This window comes from Populus alba, chromosome 8 (genome assembly GCF_005239225.2).
Source record: "Populus alba chromosome 8, ASM523922v2, whole genome shotgun sequence".
NCBI lineage: Eukaryota > Viridiplantae > Streptophyta > Magnoliopsida > Malpighiales > Salicaceae > Populus > Populus alba.
The window spans coordinates 5,765,415-5,788,432 of record NC_133291.1 but is presented as its reverse complement, the minus strand read 5'-3'; the positions used below and the strand labels follow the sequence as shown (position 1 = coordinate 5,788,432).

General features: G+C 35.5%; 6 protein-coding genes across 14 annotated transcripts; 3 read left to right on the top strand and 3 right to left on the bottom strand.

Moving 5' to 3' along the window:
* Positions 1 to 467: 467 nt before the first annotated feature.
* On the bottom strand, positions 468 to 3,725 carry LOC140954324 (anaphase-promoting complex subunit 2-like). The gene is made up of 8 exons (XM_073410893.1): positions 3,653 to 3,725; positions 3,447 to 3,529; positions 2,745 to 2,864; positions 2,540 to 2,628; positions 2,377 to 2,458; positions 1,979 to 2,194; positions 1,345 to 1,413; positions 468 to 1,257 (listed from the first exon to the last, which is right to left on the bottom strand). The coding sequence occupies exons 1-8, from the start codon at positions 3,723 to 3,725 to the stop codon at positions 1,135 to 1,137; spliced, it is 855 nt and encodes a 284-aa protein (XP_073266994.1). The 3' UTR covers positions 468 to 1,134.
* LOC118062332 (anaphase-promoting complex subunit 2-like) lies at positions 3,447 to 6,706 on the bottom strand. Its single transcript, XM_073410892.1, has 8 exons — positions 6,593 to 6,706; positions 6,256 to 6,402; positions 6,028 to 6,099; positions 5,340 to 5,584; positions 4,203 to 4,619; positions 3,883 to 4,084; positions 3,653 to 3,764; positions 3,447 to 3,529 (listed from the first exon to the last, which is right to left on the bottom strand). Exons 1-7 carry the CDS (start codon positions 6,704 to 6,706, stop codon positions 3,750 to 3,752), a joined length of 1,212 nt encoding a protein of 403 aa, XP_073266993.1. The 3' UTR covers positions 3,447 to 3,529; positions 3,653 to 3,749.
* A 670-nt stretch (positions 6,707 to 7,376) lies between these two features.
* On the top strand, positions 7,377 to 9,294 carry LOC118062552 (methyltransferase FGSG_00040). Its single transcript, XM_035076364.2, has one exon. The coding sequence runs from the start codon at positions 7,445 to 7,447 to the stop codon at positions 9,071 to 9,073; it is 1,629 nt and encodes a 542-aa protein (XP_034932255.1). The 5' UTR covers positions 7,377 to 7,444; the 3' UTR covers positions 9,074 to 9,294.
* A 322-nt stretch (positions 9,295 to 9,616) lies between these two features.
* On the bottom strand, positions 9,617 to 11,965 carry LOC118062554 (protein SHORT ROOT IN SALT MEDIUM 1). Of its 8 annotated transcripts, XR_012170546.1 has the most exons (8): positions 11,667 to 11,962; positions 11,499 to 11,595; positions 11,147 to 11,182; positions 10,714 to 11,059; positions 10,283 to 10,506; positions 10,139 to 10,180; positions 10,003 to 10,065; positions 9,617 to 9,906 (listed from the first exon to the last, which is right to left on the bottom strand). XR_012170546.1 is itself a non-coding variant. In XM_035076367.2 (5 exons), the coding sequence occupies exons 2-5, from the start codon at positions 10,349 to 10,351 to the stop codon at positions 9,811 to 9,813; spliced, it is 270 nt and encodes an 89-aa protein (XP_034932258.1). In that variant the 5' UTR covers positions 10,352 to 10,506; positions 10,714 to 11,961; the 3' UTR covers positions 9,617 to 9,810. The 8 variants fall into 8 exon arrangements, 1 of the variants encoding a protein (XP_034932258.1); XR_012170545.1 differs by having other exon boundaries at positions 10,714 to 11,182; XR_012170544.1 differs by lacking the exon at positions 11,147 to 11,182 and having other exon boundaries at positions 10,714 to 11,146; positions 11,667 to 11,961.
* A 5,735-nt stretch (positions 11,966 to 17,700) lies between these two features.
* On the top strand, positions 17,701 to 19,120 carry LOC118062353 (NAC domain-containing protein 2). The gene is made up of 3 exons (XM_035076059.2): positions 17,701 to 18,030; positions 18,160 to 18,440; positions 18,562 to 19,120. Exons 1-3 carry the CDS (start codon positions 17,862 to 17,864, stop codon positions 18,961 to 18,963), a joined length of 852 nt encoding a protein of 283 aa, XP_034931950.1. The 5' UTR covers positions 17,701 to 17,861; the 3' UTR covers positions 18,964 to 19,120.
* Positions 19,121 to 19,352: 232 nt separating this feature from the next.
* Positions 19,353 to 22,960, top strand: LOC118062352 (cytochrome P450 704B1). 2 transcript variants are annotated; one of them, XM_035076058.2, is made up of 7 exons: positions 19,353 to 20,159; positions 20,327 to 20,546; positions 20,707 to 20,922; positions 21,185 to 21,481; positions 21,565 to 21,951; positions 22,152 to 22,352; positions 22,473 to 22,960. In XM_035076058.2, exons 2-7 carry the CDS (start codon positions 20,394 to 20,396, stop codon positions 22,650 to 22,652), a joined length of 1,434 nt encoding a protein of 477 aa, XP_034931949.1. In that variant the 5' UTR covers positions 19,353 to 20,159; positions 20,327 to 20,393; the 3' UTR covers positions 22,653 to 22,960. The 2 variants fall into 2 exon arrangements, with proteins under 2 accessions (XP_034931949.1, XP_034931948.1); XM_035076057.2 differs by having other exon boundaries at positions 19,353 to 20,546.
* Positions 22,961 to 23,018: the final 58 nt, after the last annotated feature.

The window sequence follows — 23,018 nt, the reverse complement described above, 5'->3', positions numbered from 1 at the left end:
ATGATGAAAAAAAAAATTGTGTTGATGATAAAAAATTTAGAGACTGAATAGAATAATTTATATCAATCCACCATGTATAAAATCAACAAAAATAATGTTAAAAAACAAATTAATAGGGAAAACATTATAGCAATCTACAATGTTTTATGAGAAAAATTACAATACTTCCCCCAATAAAATCAACAAAATAATTAAAATAAAAACCATAACAACAAAAAACTATGTAGAAAACACTATAACAATCCACAATATTTTGTGAGAAAAACTACAGTGCTTTTCCATACGATTTAATTTTATTATAATTATAATTCTTAACTAACTCAATATTAAAAAAATAAAATTAATAAAGATAATTTTAAAAATATCATAAAAAAAATCATGAAAAAAAATATTATAACAATCCACATTACGAGAATACAGTTCATGCGTGCGTGCGTGAGTGGAATTGCTATGGTTTATTTTGTCAATGGAGTTTACCATCATAATCAAAACATCTTCATTCATTGTCTACTTTACTTGCTCGTTTTCCACCATTCAGAATTTAAGATGGTCTTTTGGAATCCACCTCTTCCTGCTGGGTCGATCAATGTTTTCAACCACACAGGACACAAATTTAATTAACGGTGACAGTGAGGGGCCATTGCTTTAATTAATAAAGGAAGCCACAAAAGGATACCCTTACAATTTTTTTTTGGGAAACTGTAACTCATCTTTTGTTTACTGTCCCCTAATCAATGCATGGAAAGCTCCAAGAAATCACCCGACGTGCATTGCAGGAGTACTTGGCATAACGGGAGTTGGATATGATTCAAGAGGACAGTTGGGATTGCTGATGATTGGAAGGGAGACAGTATTGCTACAGAGATCTCCATCTTCATAAAGCTGCATTTGCTGTTCCAAACCTCCCTATGATAACCTATATCAACATATTTCTGTACACTTTTCAAAAGCCCCACGTGAAACCAGTGACCATCAGTGCCAAGTTTGTAACAGATAGCATAGTATTACAAAAGAGTGACTACTCTATATTATAATGAAAAACATTGCGCACGGTCTACAGCAAGGTTTTGAGAGAGAATCTCACTGTGCTTTCTATTTCAAGAGTTGATGGGTGAATTACGAGAATGCCAGCTTTTACTTCTTCAAGAAGTACATCCCATCTCTTAGTTCTAACTTCTCTTCAGAAACTAGACCTGATAAAAAGCTTTGCAATTGTTGGAGTGACTTGTCGTAGGGAGGATCAGCTACGCAAAACATCTGGAGCAACATCATGTTTGGAGTGATTTGGTTCAAATATATCCAACGAAAGTAATGGGCATGTTTAAAATTTTAAACCATTCGAACCTTGAGAGTATTGTGAATGCGATCCAATGCCATGCTGCCGAAATTGGTGAGCATTCCCATTATAAACTTCTACAAGACACCAACTTAAGAAAGTTAGAGAACAATGATACTTCAAAAAACTTTTGGCTCAATTTAATGTGCACAACTACATCTAATTTTCATTTAATTTCCAGTATTTTTACTTGGGAAGCTGTTATCCAGATATGAATCCTCAGCCCCACCCCATGCCCCACCAAAACTGACATCTCCTTCGAAGTTTAAATACAGCAAAAGCAACAGCTCATCAAGACATTTAACCTGTCAATACCAGGGAACAGCAGGCAAGGAAGCAGCTACACTAAATTCAATTTTACAGTTTAACCAGTTTATGACAATTAAGAATGTGTCTGAAATGATAAACTGCAGTTAGGATGAGAAGGAAAGTAGATCTATTCTTCCTAATCTTAGGGGAATTGAGACCTCAGACCCGAATCCACAGGGGAAAGACCATATCCTTAACAGCAGGCTCTTTAAGAGCTGAGTTCAACTGAGAATAAATCACTGAATTTCATTACACTTGACACTGGTTTCAAGCATTAAGCATTCATTGAAAAGGTGAAAACTATCTGATATCAAGAATATTCACGTCACAAACCTCGTAGATGGTCATTTCCTTGCGTATCTGGTCCTCGACAGAGGCCACAGATCTCTCTCCCTCCTCATCACCTCCTAACAACTCCTCACAACTACCAGTACTGCCACTGTTTTTGCCAGCATCGACAATGCCTTCCACTAGGGTAAATACATGATCATTCAAATCTTTGCCCAGTGATTCTGAAAGAATTCCCCGCGTATAGAAGAGAGGTGAAAACTACCAGTCAAACTCCTAACTTGTAGCCCATGAAATACTAAGTAAAAAGCCAATCCAAACCATATAGAGAACTTTCAGCCAAACTTGTTCAGTCAACATGACAATCATCGTATTTGTTAAAACTGTGAGCAGGCATTATATCAACCTCAAGAAGTGACTGAACATTAAGAATTCAAATATACCTTGCTTATCCAAAAATTCATCCTCCGTTTCAACACATCCACATGTACTCCAATAACAGTAGCAAGCCTATTTGAGGTCCATCTAAAGTAGAAACAAGCACACTTTTACACAATCAAAGAGATACACATCCAGTATTGCAATGGAAATGATTCCTGAGCTTACCTTGTTTGGTCTTGAAATTGCATGATAATTGCAGCATGTATGGGAGCCACGCTTAATTGCATTGTTCTATCTTCAAATTGCAACTCCAACTAAAACAGCAAATCCCAAGACCAAAAAAAAAAAAAATGAAATGAAATAAAGCATTGTAATATATCATGTGATGCAAGAAAATAGAGAACTGGATGAAGATTTTGAAGCACCTAACCTTGACTGTTCCAAGATTTTTCTTCCAGAGTAGCTTACGAGGGGTCTTGATTTCATGGAATCTTTTTGCATAATCAGTGAGTAGCTGTTTTACAGTTTCAGGTACATTAAGAGCCTCATCCTGAAATCAAGTGCAACAAGATTTGTTGCTTGTCAAATTGTACTTGTAACAAAAAGAGTGGCCTTGAAAGAAAAGCATGCGATGAACAAAAACATAATACGTGACATGTGATCATATCAAGCTTGTCAAGTTCTGACAGTGAAATGGAATTCGAGAATGTTCGTTTTTTTTTCATAAAGGGGGGAATATGAGGCGAAATTCTGGAGGTATATTTAAGTCACAAAAGAAAATTAGAATATCAGCACTTAATAACACAAAAATTCAATGTGCTTGCAGGAATCATGCAGAATGTTTTATTAAAGCTGACACCAAATGGAAAAATCTAAAGCAACCAAGGTCCTCATATGGATTAGTTGTTTTCAGCTACAATTAACTTCAGAAAGTGAAAGACACAGCACATGGCCCTGCCTAGAATAGCATTGACCACAATAGAAGATGGCTTTTACATAAGCCCTCTAAAGTTTCATCAAAAAGCACGTCTTAATATATCACTATGAGCCACCATTGCCCCGGTACCTTTTAAAAAAATTGAAAATGCATCTCAATATCAGCAACAGATCAACGAAAAGTTTTCCTTGGTACCTGGATCGGAGGCCAAAAATTTGAAGATAGGATTGTAGCATTAAGGATATCCATAGATGCCCCTGTTTCTGCTGGTTCTGAACCTAAGAATTCATTCACCATAAGGAAATTCATCAAGAAAAATTCAAAAGCTAATTATAATTCATCTGCAAGAGTAGCAAGGAGCTATCTGGTGCAGTTAAAATCTTCTAATTTTTTATGGTTACCTGTTTGCGCTGACTTGATTGTTGCTTTAATATTGTGGTTTGTCCTCTTGGAATCAATAAGATCGTTAAGCATAATTTCACACCTTTGCATACTACTCTATCCAAAATGTATCTGGAACATGACAAGATAAAATAAATTAAAAGGCTGGAGCATTTTATACACAAATGAACATGCCCCACATGGTAAATCTAATTAAAACAAAGATCACAGTGGTATGTGGAGAGCCTACCTTGAGGAGTTCTAAAGTACGTATTTCAGAGTCAATATCATAATCAGGTTTGTTGAGAAGCTTTTCAGCCAGCATAACACGGTATTCATTGACAAGTTGGTCTTTTGAACCAATTATGCCGACAATCATCCCTAGTATGTCAACCTTCCTTTGATTCCTGCTGCCCTTCAATGGATCAGCCTCGACAGGATCAGGCACCCAGCTGAATGGGCAAAAGTCAAGTAGAGCAACATGTTAGCTTTACAAGTAGTTGAAGGATATATACTAATCAGCTAGGTCCAGAAAGTGCACTCCATTTCCAAATTACAACTTTTGCATACCTTGCAGCATTGACCCATGCCTGCTTGTCATCTGTGTTGAAATCATCATCAGCACCAACATTCTCCTGACTTTCCTCATCCCTATTTAAATCTTCAAGAAGACTATCGCCAGTAATTCCAGATCCATTTGGATTCCCACCAGTCCCATTAGTGAGCATGGTGACAATGCATTTTATTGCATCTTTTCTACCCCTTAAATAGTCTTTTATTGGTTCACCAACAGCTTCAAGAAAGACACCAGCCGGGTCAATTGTCTGCAGTGCTTTAATAGTCGAAACATACTGATGCAATATATCATTGGTTGAGGCACCTGCAGTGAGCAAGCGATATCTCAATGCAGAAATAAAAGACTCCACAAGTTTAGAATGCTGTCCAGTATAGTCAAGGCACTGCTTCAAGTCTTTGATTGCAGGAGAGCTGCGAAGGTCATTAAATAGTTAGGAAAGACGAGAGTTTTCCCAATAGCATCTTACATCAACATTATCAAGTACTTGTAGCATCAAAAGACAAGCAGGATTCAGATCCTAGAAGCAAAGAGGAAAGGAATAGCAACTAAAATTGGATTGATATGGTTTCCAGTTTCAACACTTGTTTTCAAGAAAAAAAATACATAGAAATCATTCACAAGATCCAATTTCACCAATGCATGTCCCCATCCATATGGGATCCAAGACTTCTCGTGCTATACTAATATATTGGTTATTAATATCTATGAACAATATGGAGAGAGAAAGAGAGTTGATGAATCACCAACAGTGCCAGTTTACCAAATCTATTTTTTAAACAGTAATTGGTGAAATTTCAAAAACACTTTCTAACACGGCACCATGACCAAGTTTTTTGAAGGTGAGAATATGCCCAGTGAAAAGTGCTAGTTTTAATGCACAATCACAAATGTGAGCAACCACACAACATTCTGGATTCGTTATGTGAGACTGTAGACACCAACCCCCACCATATTCTGTTTGTTACACAGGAATCTCATAATCATCGTTTACATTAAGGTAAAACTATAAAGATAAAAAATCAGATAACAGTAACTGTCATTGCTGCCTTATGTATAGGGATCTGTAGAGGAAAATGAGGTTAAGAAGAACCTGTAGAGGAAAATGAGGTTAAGAATCCAAAAGAACTTACCTATCAGGATAGTCAACAATAATCTCAAATAGTTTGGAAATCCTCAAATCTTGCAATGTCTCATAAGCAAAATACTCTAGTCGCAAATGCCATCTAACAAGTCCTTCAGAGGGAGCATTAATTGCAGGATAACAAGCTGAAGGGTGAGAAGCAAGAGGTGACTTGAGACCTGGTGAAGGGCTATAATAGCTAGTAGTCTCACCAAGATAAGCAAGGAGTGCATGCAAGAATTGGAGAGGCACATCCTGTAATTATTACCCAAGGAATCGTCAATCAATGTTACACAAATACAAGAATATACAGATAAGAAAAGGAAGGCATAAAATAAAAATAAAAATAAAAAATTCAATGAAAATAATGCGTGAAATGGCATGATGTGCATTTTTAATGCTTGAAAATTCTGAGTATCGCATTCAAACGGAATGACAATAAGATTTGCTATAGCTGCTCTTTGCAGTGCATTACCATTTAAAATAGCTTGTCTTTATAGTGCAATACATGATCGTGCATCTGATGCGTGACATTCCCTATGCATTCCTCATGTAACTTGACAAATGCAGTTTGTTAATTTAATGCAGCACATTGATGGTGTTACGAGACAATAAACGAGTCAATAGTACAAATATCTATGATGCAGCAATTGTATGAGGTGGAAGAAATGTAAGCGCTGATAAACACTGGAAACAACCTTGATCCACTCATTAATGGAGCCCAAAACTGAAGCCCTGTAATCGTCACCAGCCAGATCATGTACTTTAGCCTGCCATCCAAATAGGAAATATGTTGTAACAAATAATGGGGATACATAATTCAGAAGATAAATGATGCAGACTAACTTAAAATAAGTTGCTCTTATTTGTGTGTGCACATGCGAGTGTTTACTAATTATAAGGTTGTCAGATAAAATATATGATACCTCTAGTGACTTGAGAAAGAAATCGCGAACGAGAGAAAGGAGGCCGTGCTTGCAGAGGATTTGAACGTGGGATAAGAGATAGGGTGGCGGAACAGAAACTGCCGTAGCTGACAACAATTTCTTGAACTGAATCAGCGCTGAGTGTGTCTAGAATTTCTAGATTGCTTACTAATGATAGGGTTGATTCTTCCATTCTCTCTACAAAACCCTAGAAAGAAAGAGTTGGGGATTTTGGGAGGGAGCTTGAAAATCGAACATCTCTAGAGATTGTTTTCTTTTTGCACCTTGGTCCTCGTATTATATATAATTTCTGAAGATAGTGAAAACGTTAAGCAACGTTGTCGATTGAGTACGGAATGGAATCTTGTTGGTTAACGGGGGTGGTATATCCAAGAGGCTTTATTGGTATGGTGTTGTTATGGCTGTCAGGAGAACAACAAGGGACGAGCATGGATTCCTCGGGTTCGCAACTTATTACAAAAGGTTAGTCAATCTCACTTTAGCCCTTTCTATGTTTTTCTTGCCATTCCAGATTGTCCTTGGAGAAAACAAACTTTTATGGATGCGCTTTTTTTTTTTGGAGGGATTAGCTTGAAAACATGCATAAACGTAAGGGACTTTATTGATTTGTTCAAAATTTGGTAGTCATGCCCCCTCAAAAAACGTTTTTTTATTATTTTTTTTACCTCAAAGCCCGCAATTCAGGTCGAGCTGACCCATAGGTATTAGTATCCGAGTCAAGCTCAATCCTTATAGGCTAATACAAATTAACTGGTCATGTTATAACATGACAGTGTTTTTTTTTTTTAAGTATTTTTTTAAACAAAATGTATTGAAGTATTTTTTTTTATATTTTAAAATTTATTTTTAATATTATAAAATTAAAATTAATAAAAAATATAAAAAAATAATTTCAAATAAAAAAATATAAATTTCAATTTTTTTCTGAAAAAAAAAAACATGCTCACGGTGGCCGGCCACATGCAATCTCTTTTTTTGACGGCAACATTCCAAACTTAACTTTATCCTAAAAAAAAAATAATTATTGATTGATATTTGACCCATTTATCATATCTAGCTGTTGCGTTCCAGGATGTGACCGTTAGAAGCCCCCAATTTCAAATCCGCAGAGAACAAACCAGTCAAAACACAATAGATACCCCACTTGCCACCACTGCCAAAAAACAAAATGAGAGAAGAGGACCAACTGCAACAGCCATTAACACCAGAAGAGTTGATGCAAGAGCTCAGATTCAAAGCCACTGAGCTTCTTCTCAGAGAAGAATGGCAAGAATCCGTTCAAGTCTACACCCAGTTCATCAATCTCTGTCAAGACCAGATCTCTGTCAAGTCACATCAAAATCACCCAGACCCAGACCTCCTCACCAAGCTTCAAAAATCCCTCTGCTTAGCCCTGTCAAACCGTGCTGAAGCACTGTCCAGGCTTAGAGATCTCACGGGAGCGCTCAAAGATTGTGATCAAGCATTGAAAATTGAGAGTACACATTTCAAGTCCCTTGTTTGCAAAGGCAAAATCTTGCTTAGTTTGAACAGGTACTCCATGGCCTTGGATTGCTTCAAAACAGCTGTTCTTGATCCACAGGCTAGTGGAAACCTTGAAACTCTGAATGGGTACGTGCAGAAATGCAAGAAACTGGAATTTCAATCGAGGACTGGAGCTTTTGATCTCTCTGATTGGATCCTAAGTGGGTTTCGTGGCAAATCTCCAGAGCTTGCTGAGTACACTGGTCCAGTGCAGATTAAGAGGTCTGAGCTCAGTGGAAGAGGCCTGTTTGCAACCAAGAACATTGATGCAGGGACTTTGCTGTTAGTGACTAAAGCAATTGCCACAGAGAGAGGTATATTATCAAGTGAAGATTCTGGTGAGAATGCACGGTTGGTCATGTGGAAGAATTTTGTTGATAAAGTTGTAGATTCAGCTACGAAGTGTGAAAGAACTCACCATTTGATTAGCACATTGTCAAGTGGTGAAGATGAGGATAAGCTTGAGGCTCCTGAAATGAGTCTATTTAGGCCCGAGGCAGAGGAGATTGGAGAGTTAAATGAGAAGCTTGATAAGGTTAAAATTTTGAACGTATTGGATGTGAATTCTCTTGTTGAGGATTCAGTTTCAGCTAAAGTCTTAGGGAGGAATAGCGATTATTATGGTGTTGGATTATGGGTTCTGGCTTCATTCATTAACCATTCATGTAATCCTAATGCTAGACGCTTGCATGTTGGGGATCATGTGCTAGTTCATGCTTCCAGGGATGTTAAGGCGGGTGAAGAAATCACATTTGCATATTTTGACGTGCTTTCTCCATTAAGCAAGCGAAACGAAATGTCAAAGACATGGGGTTTTCATTGCAGCTGCAAGAGGTGCAAATTTGAAGAAGAAATGTGTTCTAAGCAAGAGATGAAGGAAATAGAGATAGGACTTGAAAGAGGGATAGATGTGGGCAGTGCAATTTTTAGGCTAGAGGAAGGTATGAGAAGATGGATGGTGAGAGGGAGGGGCAAAGGCTATATGAGGGCATCATTTTGGGCTGCATATTTTGAAGCTTATGGCTCTGAGAAATCTGTGACGAGGTGGGGAAGACGAATTCCGGCTGTCGATATAGTAGTGGATAGTGTTGCAGAAGCTGTGGGGTGTGATGAGAGACTACTGAAGGTTTTTATGCAAGCATTTAGAGGAAACGGCGTTAGCTTGGTGGATATGGAGAAATCACTCAAGTTGGGAAGAGGAGTACATGGAAAGGTGGTCAAGAAACAACAAGCCTTGAGGTCCCTCCTTGACCCTGGCACTCATGATGCTTGAACATAGGCTATTGAGCTAGTAGCGATGCCAAGTTTTTTCTTTTTCCTTTTCTTTTTTCTTTTTTGTCGCTGTTTTTCTTTTCTTTTTTTCAACTATTGCAAGGTCATTTTTTACGTTGTTTTCTGCCATATTGACACGATCTGTAGCTTTTGTTTTCTGGCTCTGTCCAAAAATTAGTTTCTAGCTTTAGTATGAATATAAATAACAAGGAAGCACTTCTCTTACAATATCAGGTAGAACTCCAAAAAAGTACTTTTGAGCATTTTAGTTTAGTGCGTGCCCATCTGCATGGCAACATCCAGATTAAATTTAGAGTTCACTGGGAGAATCCTGGGCAGACTGCAGAACTCAGTTTTTTCCCGCAATCTGACTGCATGCACCAAAGCCATATCGACCCCTAGAAGCAATTTGTGACGGACTAGCAGAGAAATGTTTTTTCTTTTTTTCCCCCAAAAACTCCTTGGACGAGGAGTGGATTAATTCGCCACTCTTGGAACAGGGGATTTGAGCATAACTCCAAATTAGGCATATGAAAATACTTCATTATCATCAATACCTGCCATTTTCTTTTTCATTAACAAGAAATAATGTAATCTGTTTTCCCCCCATTACAAAAGTAAAGTTATAAATAATTTCTGTTGACAGTAAGATATGGTGACCTCAAAACTAATACAGTTCCATGCACTCTCAAGGGAGCAAAGGTGCATTGTAACAGCAGGGTGACTGCAGTACAAAACCTACAATATCAAATGATTCATTCTGACCAGCTTATTATAGAGAATGCAGTCTTCCCTCCCAGTGTTGCTCTCCAACAAAGCACTTTGCACAAGTTCCTGATGCAAAAAACCATTGGAAACTAGAAACAGCACATTTGTACGAGTGCAACCCTTATGGGTGAAGCTGAGAGGATACAGAAGCACAGTTCTCACCTTGATTTCCGTGTGGGAAAGAAATGTCCCCAAGCTGTGTATAATCAACCTCATGTCTTCAACCTGAATAGGCGGCAGTTAATCCTCAACACTCCCAGACGCTGACAAAGAGCAAAATTAGGAATTTTAGTCTTACCCTGATGTAGCCAGTTTGATTCCAGTCAAAACACCTGAAAGCCTGTCCCAAAAAAGAAATATTGATAGGGGGTAGATGTAAGAACAATCCTGATATTCTCAAATTGCAGACAAAGAAAAGGGAATTAAGTTTCTGAGAACATGCCTCCAATAATTCCTTATCAATCACAGCCTCCTTCCCAGACCGCTCTTTCTTCTGTCTCCACCTTGTCATCTTTTTTTTCCAGACAAATCTGCAACAGACTTGGGTTTTGTACCTGCATCTTTCAAGTCAGTTTTGTCCTCAATTGCTTCCTCTGTCTTGTCTCTTTCATCGCCAGCCCGAGGTTCATGCTCAGCATCCCCACTGGTCTTCCCCTCATCTTTTTTCTGTTTAGCATTTCACCCAATAAAACAATTTATACAGGATGTCGTACTGAATCTCAATGGTTTTACAGGAAAACCAATATTATAATAAATTATCAAACTTGAACTGGAAACTTTTAACATGCAATCCATCTTAGACTTCCCCAACTTGATATGCGACTATTTTGCATGAGAGAGCTTGTCTGAAAGATTATAAAGAAGAATCCTTGCCTTGTTAGATGAGTCATGCCCAGGGTCATCCATTTGTTCATATTCTTCAGGATCCTCCATTTCTTCACATTATTCAGGATCTTCCTCTGGGTCTTCCTCAGCTTCACTTTCTTCTTCCTGCTTTGGCTTGTTAATAGGTTCAAATGAAGCATCCTCCTCCATGACAGTTTTTCCGTCATCCGGCTGATCTGCACTTGACATTTCACTGTTAGCAGATTTAGCTTTCAGAGGTAGAGCTCACTAGTCTTCAGGCGCCTTCCTAATGATTTCTTGTGGTCCTTCACATCCATTCCCCCCACTGCCTCTTGCGTCGATTTCTTTTTCTTGCGAATTTTATTTGTGGCTTCTGCATATAACAGAGGAGCACTGGAAAATGCCGTAGTAACTGAAGCAAGTAACATTCATGTAGATGGAGAAACCATTGTGAACCAACCTGGAGAAATGTCAAAAGACGAGATCCCATTTGATACTGAAGCATCTCATATAGTGATTCAGCAAACAGTGAGAGCTCAAAAGTTGTAGAAAAACAGTTACATTACTCTCAGCACACAAAAAAATCATTTTAATGCATTTTCAATTGAAAATCAATTTTGAAAAGCACCTCATCCGCAATAACAAACACACACTTAACATACACTGAAAGAAATTGCCCAAGAACAGCAATTTTCACAGTCATTCATATGTCATCAAATCGAAAGACGGTGAAAAAAATTAATCTGGCCTAATTACAAGAAAAGCTGCAATTTTTACTTTGCAGTGAACAGCACGTAAAAGAAAGTTCTTACATGTTGAGCATAGGCAGATTGGGCACCATAAGCATTGCTGCCTCTCGGAGAATACATATTATTAAAACCAATGAATAAAAACATGGCCAAAAAAAACCTGCAATTAAAAGCCAAACAAACATTGAAAGAGACAGCCAGTGATTAGAGAAGAAAATGATAACAACCAACCCGCAATTGATATTATACGGACTGCTGCTAGTGGGTTTTATTGCTTTTTCTTAAAATCTCTAAAACAAGAGACCATGGGTTTGAAGACTGGCAAAACAAGCGGTGTAGGAAGACCGGCTCACGGGTTTGCATTTGCATTTCAGGGATTGGTTCATGAAGGTACTGGCCTGATAAAAAGCTTTTATGCTCGTTCTTGAACCAGGCCTGGTTGATCAGAGTTAGAATCCAGTGGATCTAATTTGTCTTACTGGGGCCTGGCTAAGTGACCAGGTTTCTTCCTTTTCTTTTTTATTTTCTCGCGATGGAATAGATTGAAACCAATGTTAAGTATTAAATTATTAATCCGTTGATTTTTCTTCCTCGTCCCTGAAAATTACCAAATAAGATTAGGAGGGATTAAATAATAAGGGGTTAACATATAGAGGGACTTTTATCTCTATAAAGGTGAAAGTGGTGGTGGTTAAAAATTTCCTAATTATACAAATATGAAGGCAGAAAAGTTTGTTTTGTTTTTTAAATAATTTTTTTATGTTAAAATAAATGTTAATAATTTTTTAAAAAAAAAATTATTTTTGACATTAACATATCAAAATAATTTGAAAAAAATTAAAAATATATTAATTTGAAGTTAATAAAAACTAAACAAAATTTAATTTTTTAAAAACATAAAAATAAACAGGTTATAGCATCATCCAACTTGATGAATCTATACATTTGAATTTAAAGTTGTTAGCTACAGCTGAAGGTGGACCAATTTGATTATTTATATTCTAGTTTATTGGTTCGTGGAGTTCAACGAGCTCGATCAAAACTTTTTGAATAAAAAAAATATTTACACTTGTTAATATTGTTTGTAGCTAGAAAAAATATAAAATTATATGGGGTTTAATTAGATATGATTTGTTCAACTTAGTGAATTTTAAAATAAATCAAAATAAAATATAAAATATAATTCTCCATCAACCCAATGTAAAGAAATTGATTTATATAAAAAAAACAATTTAAAAAAAACTAAAAAAAATAACTTAAGTTAACCTATTAAACTCATGATTTGAGTCATGGAATCAAGATAACTTCATATAATGTAAATCAAAATAAATCAAGAAAGCTTGATTTATAATAAATAAAGTATTGAAATATGCAATAGAAAAAATTATCAATTAAAAAAAAATAAGCTAACCAGTTTAATCAGTAACTAGGATTATGAGATTGCGATAACTTTATAGAAATTAAATTAAAATAGATCATAAAATTCAATTCTAAACAAGTTAAATATATATAGATAAATTAAAAACAATATTAATTAGTGAGATGGTGCACCAATATTTTTAGTGTTTTATTAATAAAATAATTTGAATAGTTTTATTTTAATTTCCATTACCAACTTTGTTTAATATATGTATAAGATACTTTACCTTTCATGGTCCAAGTCTTTTATTTAATGGGAATTAAATGTGAAAAAAATCACATGGAACTTCAATTGAGGTTCGTTCTTTGGTGAAAATGAGCATAGAGGAATATAATTTGCCTTAGATATAACCCTGGCTCCATATTCATTCAAGAAACTTCATTACTAACCAATCTAAAAATATCAATTTTAAAAACTTTATAGAAAAAAAAATTAAAAAAAATAAAAGATCAAACTTGTTAGAAAATAAAACGAGGGTAAATTGTAAAAAACATAATTTTAAAAATAATTCCAGATAAAACAAATAACAATAAAAAAATAAAGATCAAATTTAAAAGATGAAAAAATTGAAAGGGGAAAAAAATTAAAAAAAAAATATTTCAATTTTAAAAATTATCTAAGATAGAAAAAAATACAATAAAAAATAACAAGGATCAAATATGAAGAGTTAACAAATTAAAAGGAAATTTTATGGGACTATCATGATAATCTAAGGGGGAGAGAGAAGAAGCGGGAAAAATGTTTGCCAACACCAAACCATTTGGAAATTTGGAACATACATCGTCTCATCACAAAGGGGGGGTGTTGTGAGGATTTCAATGCCGTTGATGAAGACGGGTTATGGTTGTTGGACGACCCCCATATGTTAGCAATTTTTTTTTAATATTTAATATTTACTAGCAATACAGCAATGCCCTTAAACTAACTCAATATTATAAAAAATATATATATCATAGTGAAAAGACCAAAAAACTCCGCCGAATATTTATTTGGATTTTTTTATTAAAAAGTAGTAAAGTATTTGCACTTTTAAAAATTGAAAAGCCTGAAACTCCTTTCGGTGAAAGATGTTTTTTAGGGTTATATTAGTGATTTTACCATGTAATAAAAAACAAAATGGTTAATCTAACCCCATATAATTTATAAAAAATAATTATATCATTATGAAAAGACAATCTTGCCTAAAAAATTTATTTCAAAAGTTTCATAGCTTACGAGCAATTTTGTAATATATTACTACAATGTATAGAGTTTTGCTCCTCGAGCCACAACAACCTCCCTTCCACTCTAGATTTGTATTGATAATTTTTTTTTTTCAGGCCAGATCAAAAACTAAATACATAGGTCTTATACTTGACGGTGAATCTAGAGGTACATATATTTAGAATATCATATGCAACAAGTTGTCGTTGGATTTAATATCTCGATTTCATTTATCTATAAAAAAAATACAATGATTGTTTAAATACGTGCAACCTTTTTTATTCAAGAGAAATTGAGAAAACAAGATGAAAAACCAAAGTAAAAGAAAAAAAAAACCCAATGACCCAATAACAATACTACAACCTCGCAAAACTAAGTGCACATTTATTTTTCATACTTCTTGAAATGTTTTTTTTTGTTCAAAAAAACAGGTTCATAAGCAAAAACAAAAGATGTTTCAATCTAAATCTAACTCCATTACGTACAAACATAAGTCAACTAACTAACCCTCCAAGCATGATAAAATTACAATAATATTGGTCGCAATAGTAAAAAATGGTCATACAACTAATCCAATTAATAAGTTCATTATAAAATCTTGATGCTCAATTGATAAGATCATGTGTTTGCTTTCTACATGTTATCAATTCAAGTCTTATAAATTTTAGGATCATTAAAGACTTATATAATTGTTAATTTCAAGACCCATGAGATTAGTTGAAGTACATATAAGCTAGTCCAGATACTTACGTTCAATAAAAAAAAAGAGTTGCAAAACATAAAGAAGACCAGGACTGAGCTAATATTTTACAACTGATTTTTTTTTTTTTATATATATAAAAAAATTGCCTGGAACAATCTTAACAAGGCACGAAGTCAGTGATCAAAATTTAACAACACTAATCTCGTCCATTGATAGGAGGGAGTAGCAATGACAAAAATATAATGCATGTACATAGTTGATGTCAAGATGAAAAACAATGAACGAATTTTCTAAAACTTGAAATAAAAAGTGCATAAATACAAGGGAGCATTAAACTGATACGAGTGAGTTGATGGGTATAAGTAATTTTCCCGTCTTTAGAAAATCAACTAATATACTAAAAACTAAGAAAAACCACTGACACACACACAAATGAATTTAAAAGCTGTAAGTCAAGAACTAAAATATAGTTTTTTATTTACAAGGGACCATATATATATATATATATATATAAAAAGATGTTTGACAATATAGCAATTTTTATTTTTTAATATGTTTTACTTAAAAATATATCAAATAAATATATTTTTAGTTTTTTTATGGTTTTGATATACTAATTGTTAAATAATATATTTATCTTATTTTATTTATTAAGGGAATAATATTATTTTCAGCTTAATTTATATATAAGTTCTTTGTATTTAGGTAAAAGTAAGAACAATAATACAAATAAATTAATTCTAGCTTTCTTCTCTTTCATGTTCCTATTTATTTTTATTAAAAATATAAAAATAAAAGTTATTTTAATACATTATATTTTTTTAATCAAAATTACTTTTAAAAAAACAACCTACTCAGCAATAAAAAAATCCACCTACCAAGCAATTTTTTTTTTTTTTTATGATTCTATTTATCCAAATACCAAGCAGCAAACTTGGACCAAGTAAAAAAAAAAAGGAGAGAAAATCCAAGGAAAATGGCCGCAACTTTTACCTTGATTTTTTGATGTCATGCATCAGCAGCCACTTCTCAAACTTTTTTGTTTCCCAGATGAACTTCTAAGGATCTAATCGACTTCACATCTGTCATGTTTTGTTTCCAAAACCGGCACCTTCATGATCTAATCCTCTCCTAATCTCGAGAAGGGACCCACATCTTAGTTGGGTTATGACCTAATCCTTTCCTTAATCAACCTACCTCCCAAAGCTATTCTATTCCCATTTCTGTAATGCGTACGTGGATGCTTAATCATCTCCATCCTCGAGGACAAAACAAGAAAATAAAACCTGGGCGGGTCAATAAAAACAAGCCACCAACTGGTGACGCATGCCATGCCCAAAAAAGGAGGCGGCATCTAACGGCTGAGATTCATAGAATATTCCGTCTCATTTCCTGACATTCTATAAAAATAATCACTGGAAGGGTTGGTTTGATGTTAATCCGGATGACCTCATAATATCAACACGTATTCATTAAAAGATTGATTAATGCAGTGATCAAGGAAGATGGTTTAAGCCAATCAGGACAGAGTGCGTGAGGTGGCTAGATAAGAACCACATAGTATAAAACACTGGCCTACAATTTCCCCCGATGCTTATCCCTAGTCTACTACTTCTACTTTTGGCAGACACTTGTCATTTCACGGGGAGGTGATGATAGCTACCTCAGACTCGGACAAAGCCTCCGCCATGATTCAACTCCTAATCTCTCGAGTTGTAAAACGGTGCGCACTCTCTTTTCAACCATTACCTTGCTCACACGAGGAACCGACCGGGTTTTGAAAGAAAAACAAAATACACGACCCTGCAAGAGTGGTTTTATAAAGCAAATTCCCTCCGCCAAAAAGTCTAGATGCAAGAATAACTTCAATCTGTTTTTTTTTATATCATCCTACAAGATAAGAAAATATACAAGGTGTATATTGATCCAAAGCTCTTCAAACTACATGCCTAGCTCACTTAGAGTATGTTTGGCGACAACTATTTGCCATGTTTTTGCTAAAATTTTATTATTTTTTTCATGTTATTTTTTTGGATATTTTTTATATTGTTTTGATGTATTGATATTAACAATAGAATTTTAAAAATAAAAAAAATATTATTTTAATATATTTTTCAACAAAAAAACACTCTAAAAAGCAATTATTATAATAACACCAAACACTGCCTTAAAAACACATCCTATTATATAAGTTGGTTGGGTGTTATTTGATATTATGGTTCAATTATTTTTTTAAAAAAAAATTTTAACTTCAAATTTTTTTATGTTGATGTTTAAAATAAAAGATAAAAAATATATTATTTTAGTGTATTTTCAAGTAACAAACATTAAAAAAAAAACTCTATCACACTTCTAAATAAACAATTAATCCCGACTTTAAAGTCATTGCATAGCATTTGAACATCAAATTATTTGATCATGTATAATTTGACCCCTTTATGTAAAGAAGAATTCCATAAGAGGAAAATTTCGATTGAAAATACTTAAGGAGCATATAAATGTAATACATAGACCAACAATAGTGCCAAAAGAGTTGGACTTTTCAATCAAAATATCTTATTGGATATTCTTTGTATATAAAGTTTTTTAGCCAATTTCAAAGATATTTTTTTAAAAATTGAATTTTTAACATTTTTCTTGACATTAAATGATTTTTTTAGTATTTTTTGTTCGTTTTAATATATAATAATATAAAAAATAATTTTTAAAAAAATATATATATTTTAAAAAACAACAATTATTTCATGATTCGAAAGAGCAAGTGCAAAGAATCAAGCATAAAAGTCAGATTTAGAAGATGTCCTCAATCTTTACACTCAATGCGAGTATGGCAACCTAGGTATCATCCGAGGTATTCAAGTCAACAAAACAACCAATCAAAACCATGCATCACAACAGGACAAAAAACCCTAAAAAATAAAAGGGCCAGCCATCTCCTTGCAAACATTTCAAACACCCTCATTTCTCTCAAGCCATCTCCTCTCCTCCTCCCTCCCTCCCTTAGCCAAGTCTTCATCATGAGGTCTCTTTAATCTTAGCAAGCTACCCCAAGCTTCTGTCTTTCTTTTTAAACACCACCTGTCTTGTCTGAGCAAAAACAATGCAAGGAAAAACCATCTATAACCAGCTTCCTCCCGGTTTTAGGTTCCACCCTACCGATGAGGAATTGATCGTGTACTACCTTCGTAACCAAGCCACTTCCAGGCCATGCCCTGCAACTATTATCCCAGAAGTTGATATTTACAAATTTGATCCCTGGCAATTACCTGGTTGGTTTCAAATTAAAGTGTTTTCTTTTCTGCGCACATGCAATTTAAAGTGTCCTTGTAATTCATAATCATGCTTGACTGTTTCTAGCTAGGCCTTGTGATATTGATTGTTTAACTTATGTGATGCAGAGAAGGCAGAATTTGGAGAAAATGAGTGGTACTTCTTTACCCCTCGTGACCGCAAGTACCCAAATGGAGTGAGGCCTAACAGAGCAACCGTGTCGGGGTACTGGAAGGCCACGGGCACAGACAAGGCCATCCACAGCGGATCTAAATATGTTGGTGTCAAGAAAGCTCTTGTGTTTTACAAGGGCAGGCCACCAAAGGGTGCCAAGACAGATTGGATTATGCATGAGTATCGCTTAAATGATCCAAGAAAACAAGCCATCAAGCAAAATGGATCCATGAGAGTAAGCTCCTTTTCCTCCCTACAGTGAATATGTATCCTTGGATATTATTACGATTATTTGCCATTCAATTTACATTTGTGCATTTTTTTAATTTGACCATAGTTTTTGTTTTGTGTTACAGTTGGATGACTGGGTCCTATGTAGAATTTACAAAAAGAGGCACACGATAGGACACTTAGAGGAGAAAACAGAAAATACAGTAGATGCCCATTTGGACGTCACCCCAGCTAATGATGTTAGTGAACAACAAATGATGAAATTTCCAAGAACATGTTCTCTTTCTCATCTGTTAGAATTGGAGTACCTGGGTTCAATTTCCCAACTCTTGAGTGGTGACACATACAATTCAAATCTTGATCTCCAAAACCTCATGAGCAATGCTGGAACTGACCACGTTGAAAAAATCCAGCTAGGACAGATGTCTCTCCAAAACACAGATCGTGGGAAGTTTCAGGGGAACCTGCAGGGCAGTACCTTAAACCAGCCACTATTTATGAACCCAAAGATGTATGGATTCCAATGACTTGAATGGTTCTGAGTCTTTTGACCATTGAATCAAGAAAATTTGGGTTTATCATCATATTGAAGACAACACAGTGGTTAACATCCAATTAGAAATGTACAAATTGTTTGTTAGGACATATATACATTTATCTTGCGCAGTTGTCAACTGTGAACCAGATACTTGCAGTTTCTTTAATGTGGCACCTACTAGGCATCTAAAAAATATATATTATTTTCACACATATAGGACAAACTTGAAGGTGTTTCCTTTTGTTCTGGGCACGCGATTTATAAATATCCCTTAATCCAAGGCAGCCAGCCTCAATATATATAAAAAAAATTTCCCAAAGAGTGATGTAAATTAAAGTGGTGCTTCTGTTAGTTAAAGTCAGAAGACATTGCTGCTGGTTCTTTTGTTAGCTAAAACCCAGGATGGCCACAGACAATGCAGAAATGTAATTATCACCATATCGAGCAGATATGCAGACGGTCATGCCCTTTATATCATTATTTTTCGAACTTTGGAAAGTAAATCTCACCTATCTAAGAAAAATATTGAAATGTTAACTTTGAGATTGGTCAAAAACAATGTGGAAAGCAAATTTTATTGATGCAACTAACCAAGTGTTTCGGTGGGTGCATGGGTTAATTTGTCTTTAGCTTGATAGCGATTTATAATTTTATACGGGTAAGAGCTTTAAAGGCTTTAGATTCCGATCATTACATCATCAGCACAGCTAGTTGCACTAGGAAGGTTGAATTTCATTATAGGTTCTATCCATTACCTGCTTCTCCGACTGAGTCAATATTGGATCAGCTATAAACTCTACCGGGTCAGAAATTTAGTTCTGATATTCTACGTATACTGAGAGTAATTGCCGCTACTTATGGAAATCGTTGCTATCATTATCATTATTGAGCACTACTTTGGATGGTCATTGGCAAATACAGACTGTAGAGTTAGAGGTGTGCACACAAGTCTTGAGCCTCAAGGAGCGAATGCAACCATCAAGTTATGGCCCGAGTGATTGCTTGTCTACGGTAAATTAGGTTAAGAGCAAAAAAGAGATGAGGCATTATTTTATCTAGAGGCATCCTAAAGCACAAAGATTGTTGACAAAGAAAACTAGCTAATTCAGTAGTTCATAAGGTTCACCACTTCTTTACCAACTTCCCAGTTACCTTTGCCAGACTCCATTATAAGAATCAATTCCAGTTAGGCCTTCTCTACCACTACTTTCAATATTTTTGCCCTTTAAATTTTTATAATCAATGGAGGAAGATAAGAATCTTCCATTAGTTTCTTCTAATTCAGATGGCTGCAACATGGGAGTGGTATTGATGCTATCTTGCACGGTTTTGTCATGGATTTTTATCCACAGATGGAACCAGAGGCAAAAGAAAGGCCCGAAAACATGGCCGATTGTAGGAGCAGCAATTGAGCAGTTTATGAACTATAATCGAATGCATGACTGGCTTGTTAAATACCTGTCTGAGTTAAGAACGGTGGTTGTACCAATGCCATTCACAACATATACTTACATTGCAGATCCTGCTAATGTAGAACATGTCCTCAAGACCAACTTTGCTAATTATCCCAAGGTAACCGCCTTTAATACAATATAGTATTTACTCATCTATTCTGAGTTCAATAACGTATCTGCATTGACATTGGATTTGCACTCTACCAAGTTTTTGGGTTTTAAGGATCTTCCGTAACTTTCTATATATGATAATAATGGGATTTGAAATTTCATTGAAGGGTGAGACATACCACTCATATATGGAAGTCCTGCTTGGAGATGGGATATTTAATGTAGATGGAGAACTCTGGAGGAAGCAGAGGAAGACTGCTAGTTTTGAGTTTGCTTCCAGGAATTTAAGGGACTTTAGCACAGTAGTCTTCAGGGAGTATAGCTTGAAGCTCTCTTCTATTCTTAGTCAAGCATCTTTCCACAATCAAGAAGTAGAAATGCAGGTAACTTTTAAAAGTTTTAGTTTTCAGTATCATTTATTGCCATAAGGTTAGAGCACATTTTGAACACCATGAAAATAAAATAATCCAACCCTGTTCTACATAACATCGAAAATAAAACTATAGTCGAATTTTCAGTTTTCCTCACAGAAGTCGAGCCTAAAAGCATTGTGAAAGAAGTTATTCAGACTACTTTTGATTTTCGAATAGAACTTGCGAGGATTTTCTCTGGTTATAAATAAAGCTCACAATTTCTCTTTTATAGGGATTGTTAATGAGGATGACTTTGGACTCCATATGCAAAGTTGGGTTTGGAGTAGAAATTGGAACGCTGGCTCCCAGCCTACCAGACAATCGCTTTGCTCAGGCATTTGATACTGCCAACATCATCGTGACGCTTCGGTTCATCGATCCATTGTGGAAAGTAAAGAAATTTCTTAATGTGGGTTCAGAGGCTCTACTTGATAAGAGCATTAAAATCGTTGATGATTTCACCTACTCCATGATTCGCAAAAGGAAAGCAGAAATAGAAGAAGCGCGAGGCACTGGTAAAAATAACAAGGTAACGTCATCTTTGTGAAAGATTTAATCTCTAGAATGATAAAAGGGATTGTGTTCACTAACCAAATTTATGGTCGCTGTCAGATGAAGCATGACATTCTATCAAGGTTCATTGAGCTAGGTGAAGACCCGGAAAGCAACTTGACAGACAAAAGCCTTAGAGATATTGTCCTGAACTTTGTGATAGCAGGGCGAGATACAACAGCAACAACTCTCTCATGGGCTATATACATGGTAATGACACATAACCATGTAGCCGAGAAGCTTTACTCCGAGCTCAAAATCTTTGAAGAGGATAGGGCAAAGGAAGAGAATGTTAAGTTACATCAGATAAACCTAGAAGATCCTGAATCTTTCAGTCAAAGGACAATGCAATATGCAGGATTTCTGACTTATGATTCCTTGGGAAGATTATCCTATTTGCATGCAGTGATCACAGAGACACTTCGTTTGTATCCAGCAGTCCCTCAGGTATGCCTAATGCATCGAATCCAACGTATTCAATGAAAACCATCTAAAAACTTCGGATAATAGAAAACATAGATGATTAAGTTCATATAGCTAGAGAAAAGGGGAATCTAGTCTAGGAAATCTTGGTCATGATATACATGCTTTTCACAGAAAACATGACAACAGCAGACAGCTTAACAACTGTTATTGAATGATTGCAGGACCCCAAGGGTATCCGGGAGGACGATGTCTTGCCTGATGGAACCAGAGTAAAAGCAGGAGGCATGGTTACTTATGTTCCCTATTCCATGGGTAGAATGGAGTATAATTGGGGCCCTGATGCAGCTTCATTCAAGCCTGAGAGATGGCTCAAAGATGGTTTCTTCCAAAATGCATCCCCGTTCAAGTTCACTGCATTTCAAGTAAGTTAACAAGAATTCACGCTCACAACCAGTATGTTAATGCTTAATCATTGTTCCGTATGATTTGTGTTTTCTTGAAAATTAAGGTCGCTCGCGATCATTGATTCTGATATTCCACAGGCTGGACCAAGGATATGCCTGGGTAAGGACTCTGCATATCTCCAAATGAAGATGGCACTGGCCTTATTGTGTAGATTTTTCAGCTTTAGTTTAGTTCCAAATCATTCAGTAGGATACAGAATGATGACAACACTCTCGATGGCACATGGCCTGAAGCTTAGGATAGCCAGGAAATCTTAAGTCTAGAAGGCGTTATCTTGATGTTAATCCGAGGTAGATGCAATCAATTTCCATGAAATTTCGAAGTCTTGTCACTTCGAGCTAGAGATAATGACAATTGGTTTAAGGTTTGAACAGCGAGAAGCTGGTATACATTCCTGTTCTCAAGTTGAGTTGTGCCGCTCCACTCGTAAAGTTAAAAACCATTTCATGTTACTCCAGTTACTATGCCGGCGCAAATATTGCATCTGAGATACTGGAAGTTGTTCTCTCACAAGTCACATCTGAGTTACAAAATAAAAAACAAAACCGGCATTCTGAATCACGTTGAGTAAAGGGGGAAAAAAAGGTAAAAAGTGGGTAAAATAGCTAAAAAGCTTCGCTAAA

Coding starts and splice junctions, on each gene's coding strand:
- LOC140954324 (XM_073410893.1), bottom strand. CDS start 3,725: ATGCTTAACGATCTTATTGATTCCAAGAGGACAAACCACAATATTAAA. Junction 2,865..3,446: donor ATTTTTGGCCTCCGATCCAG/GTACCAAGGAAA, acceptor ACTTGATTTCAG/GATGAGGCTCTTAATGTACC. Junction 1,414..1,978: donor AGGAAATGACCATCTACGAG/GTTTGTGACGTG, acceptor GGTGTCTTGTAG/AAGTTTATAATGGGAATGCT.
- LOC118062332 (XM_073410892.1), bottom strand. CDS start 6,706: ATGCTCGTCCCTTGTTGTTCTCCTGACAGCCATAACAACACCATACCA. Junction 4,620..5,339: donor ATTGTTGACTATCCTGATAG/GTAAGTTCTTTT, acceptor TGACCTTCGCAG/CTCTCCTGCAATCAAAGACT. Junction 4,085..4,202: donor GCATGGGTCAATGCTGCAAG/GTATGCAAAAGT, acceptor TTGCCCATTCAG/CTGGGTGCCTGATCCTGTCG.
- LOC118062552 (XM_035076364.2), top strand. CDS start 7,445: ATGAGAGAAGAGGACCAACTGCAACAGCCATTAACACCAGAAGAGTTG.
- LOC118062554 (XM_035076367.2), bottom strand. CDS start 10,351: ATGACAAGGTGGAGACAGAAGAAAGAGCGGTCTGGGAAGGAGGCTGTG. Junction 10,181..10,282: donor TTGATAAGGAATTATTGGAG/GCATGTTCTCAG, acceptor TTTTTGGGACAG/GCTTTCAGGTGTTTTGACTG. Junction 9,907..10,002: donor TTTCCCACACGGAAATCAAG/GTGAGAACTGTG, acceptor TTTTTGCATCAG/GAACTTGTGCAAAGTGCTTT.
- LOC118062353 (XM_035076059.2), top strand. CDS start 17,862: ATGCAAGGAAAAACCATCTATAACCAGCTTCCTCCCGGTTTTAGGTTC. Junction 18,031..18,159: donor TGATCCCTGGCAATTACCTG/GTTGGTTTCAAA, acceptor TATGTGATGCAG/AGAAGGCAGAATTTGGAGAA. Junction 18,441..18,561: donor AGCAAAATGGATCCATGAGA/GTAAGCTCCTTT, acceptor TTTGTGTTACAG/TTGGATGACTGGGTCCTATG.
- LOC118062352 (XM_035076057.2), top strand. CDS start 20,217: ATGGAGGAAGATAAGAATCTTCCATTAGTTTCTTCTAATTCAGATGGC. Junction 20,923..21,184: donor ATCAAGAAGTAGAAATGCAG/GTAACTTTTAAA, acceptor TCTCTTTTATAG/GGATTGTTAATGAGGATGAC. Junction 22,353..22,472: donor TCAAGTTCACTGCATTTCAA/GTAAGTTAACAA, acceptor GATATTCCACAG/GCTGGACCAAGGATATGCCT.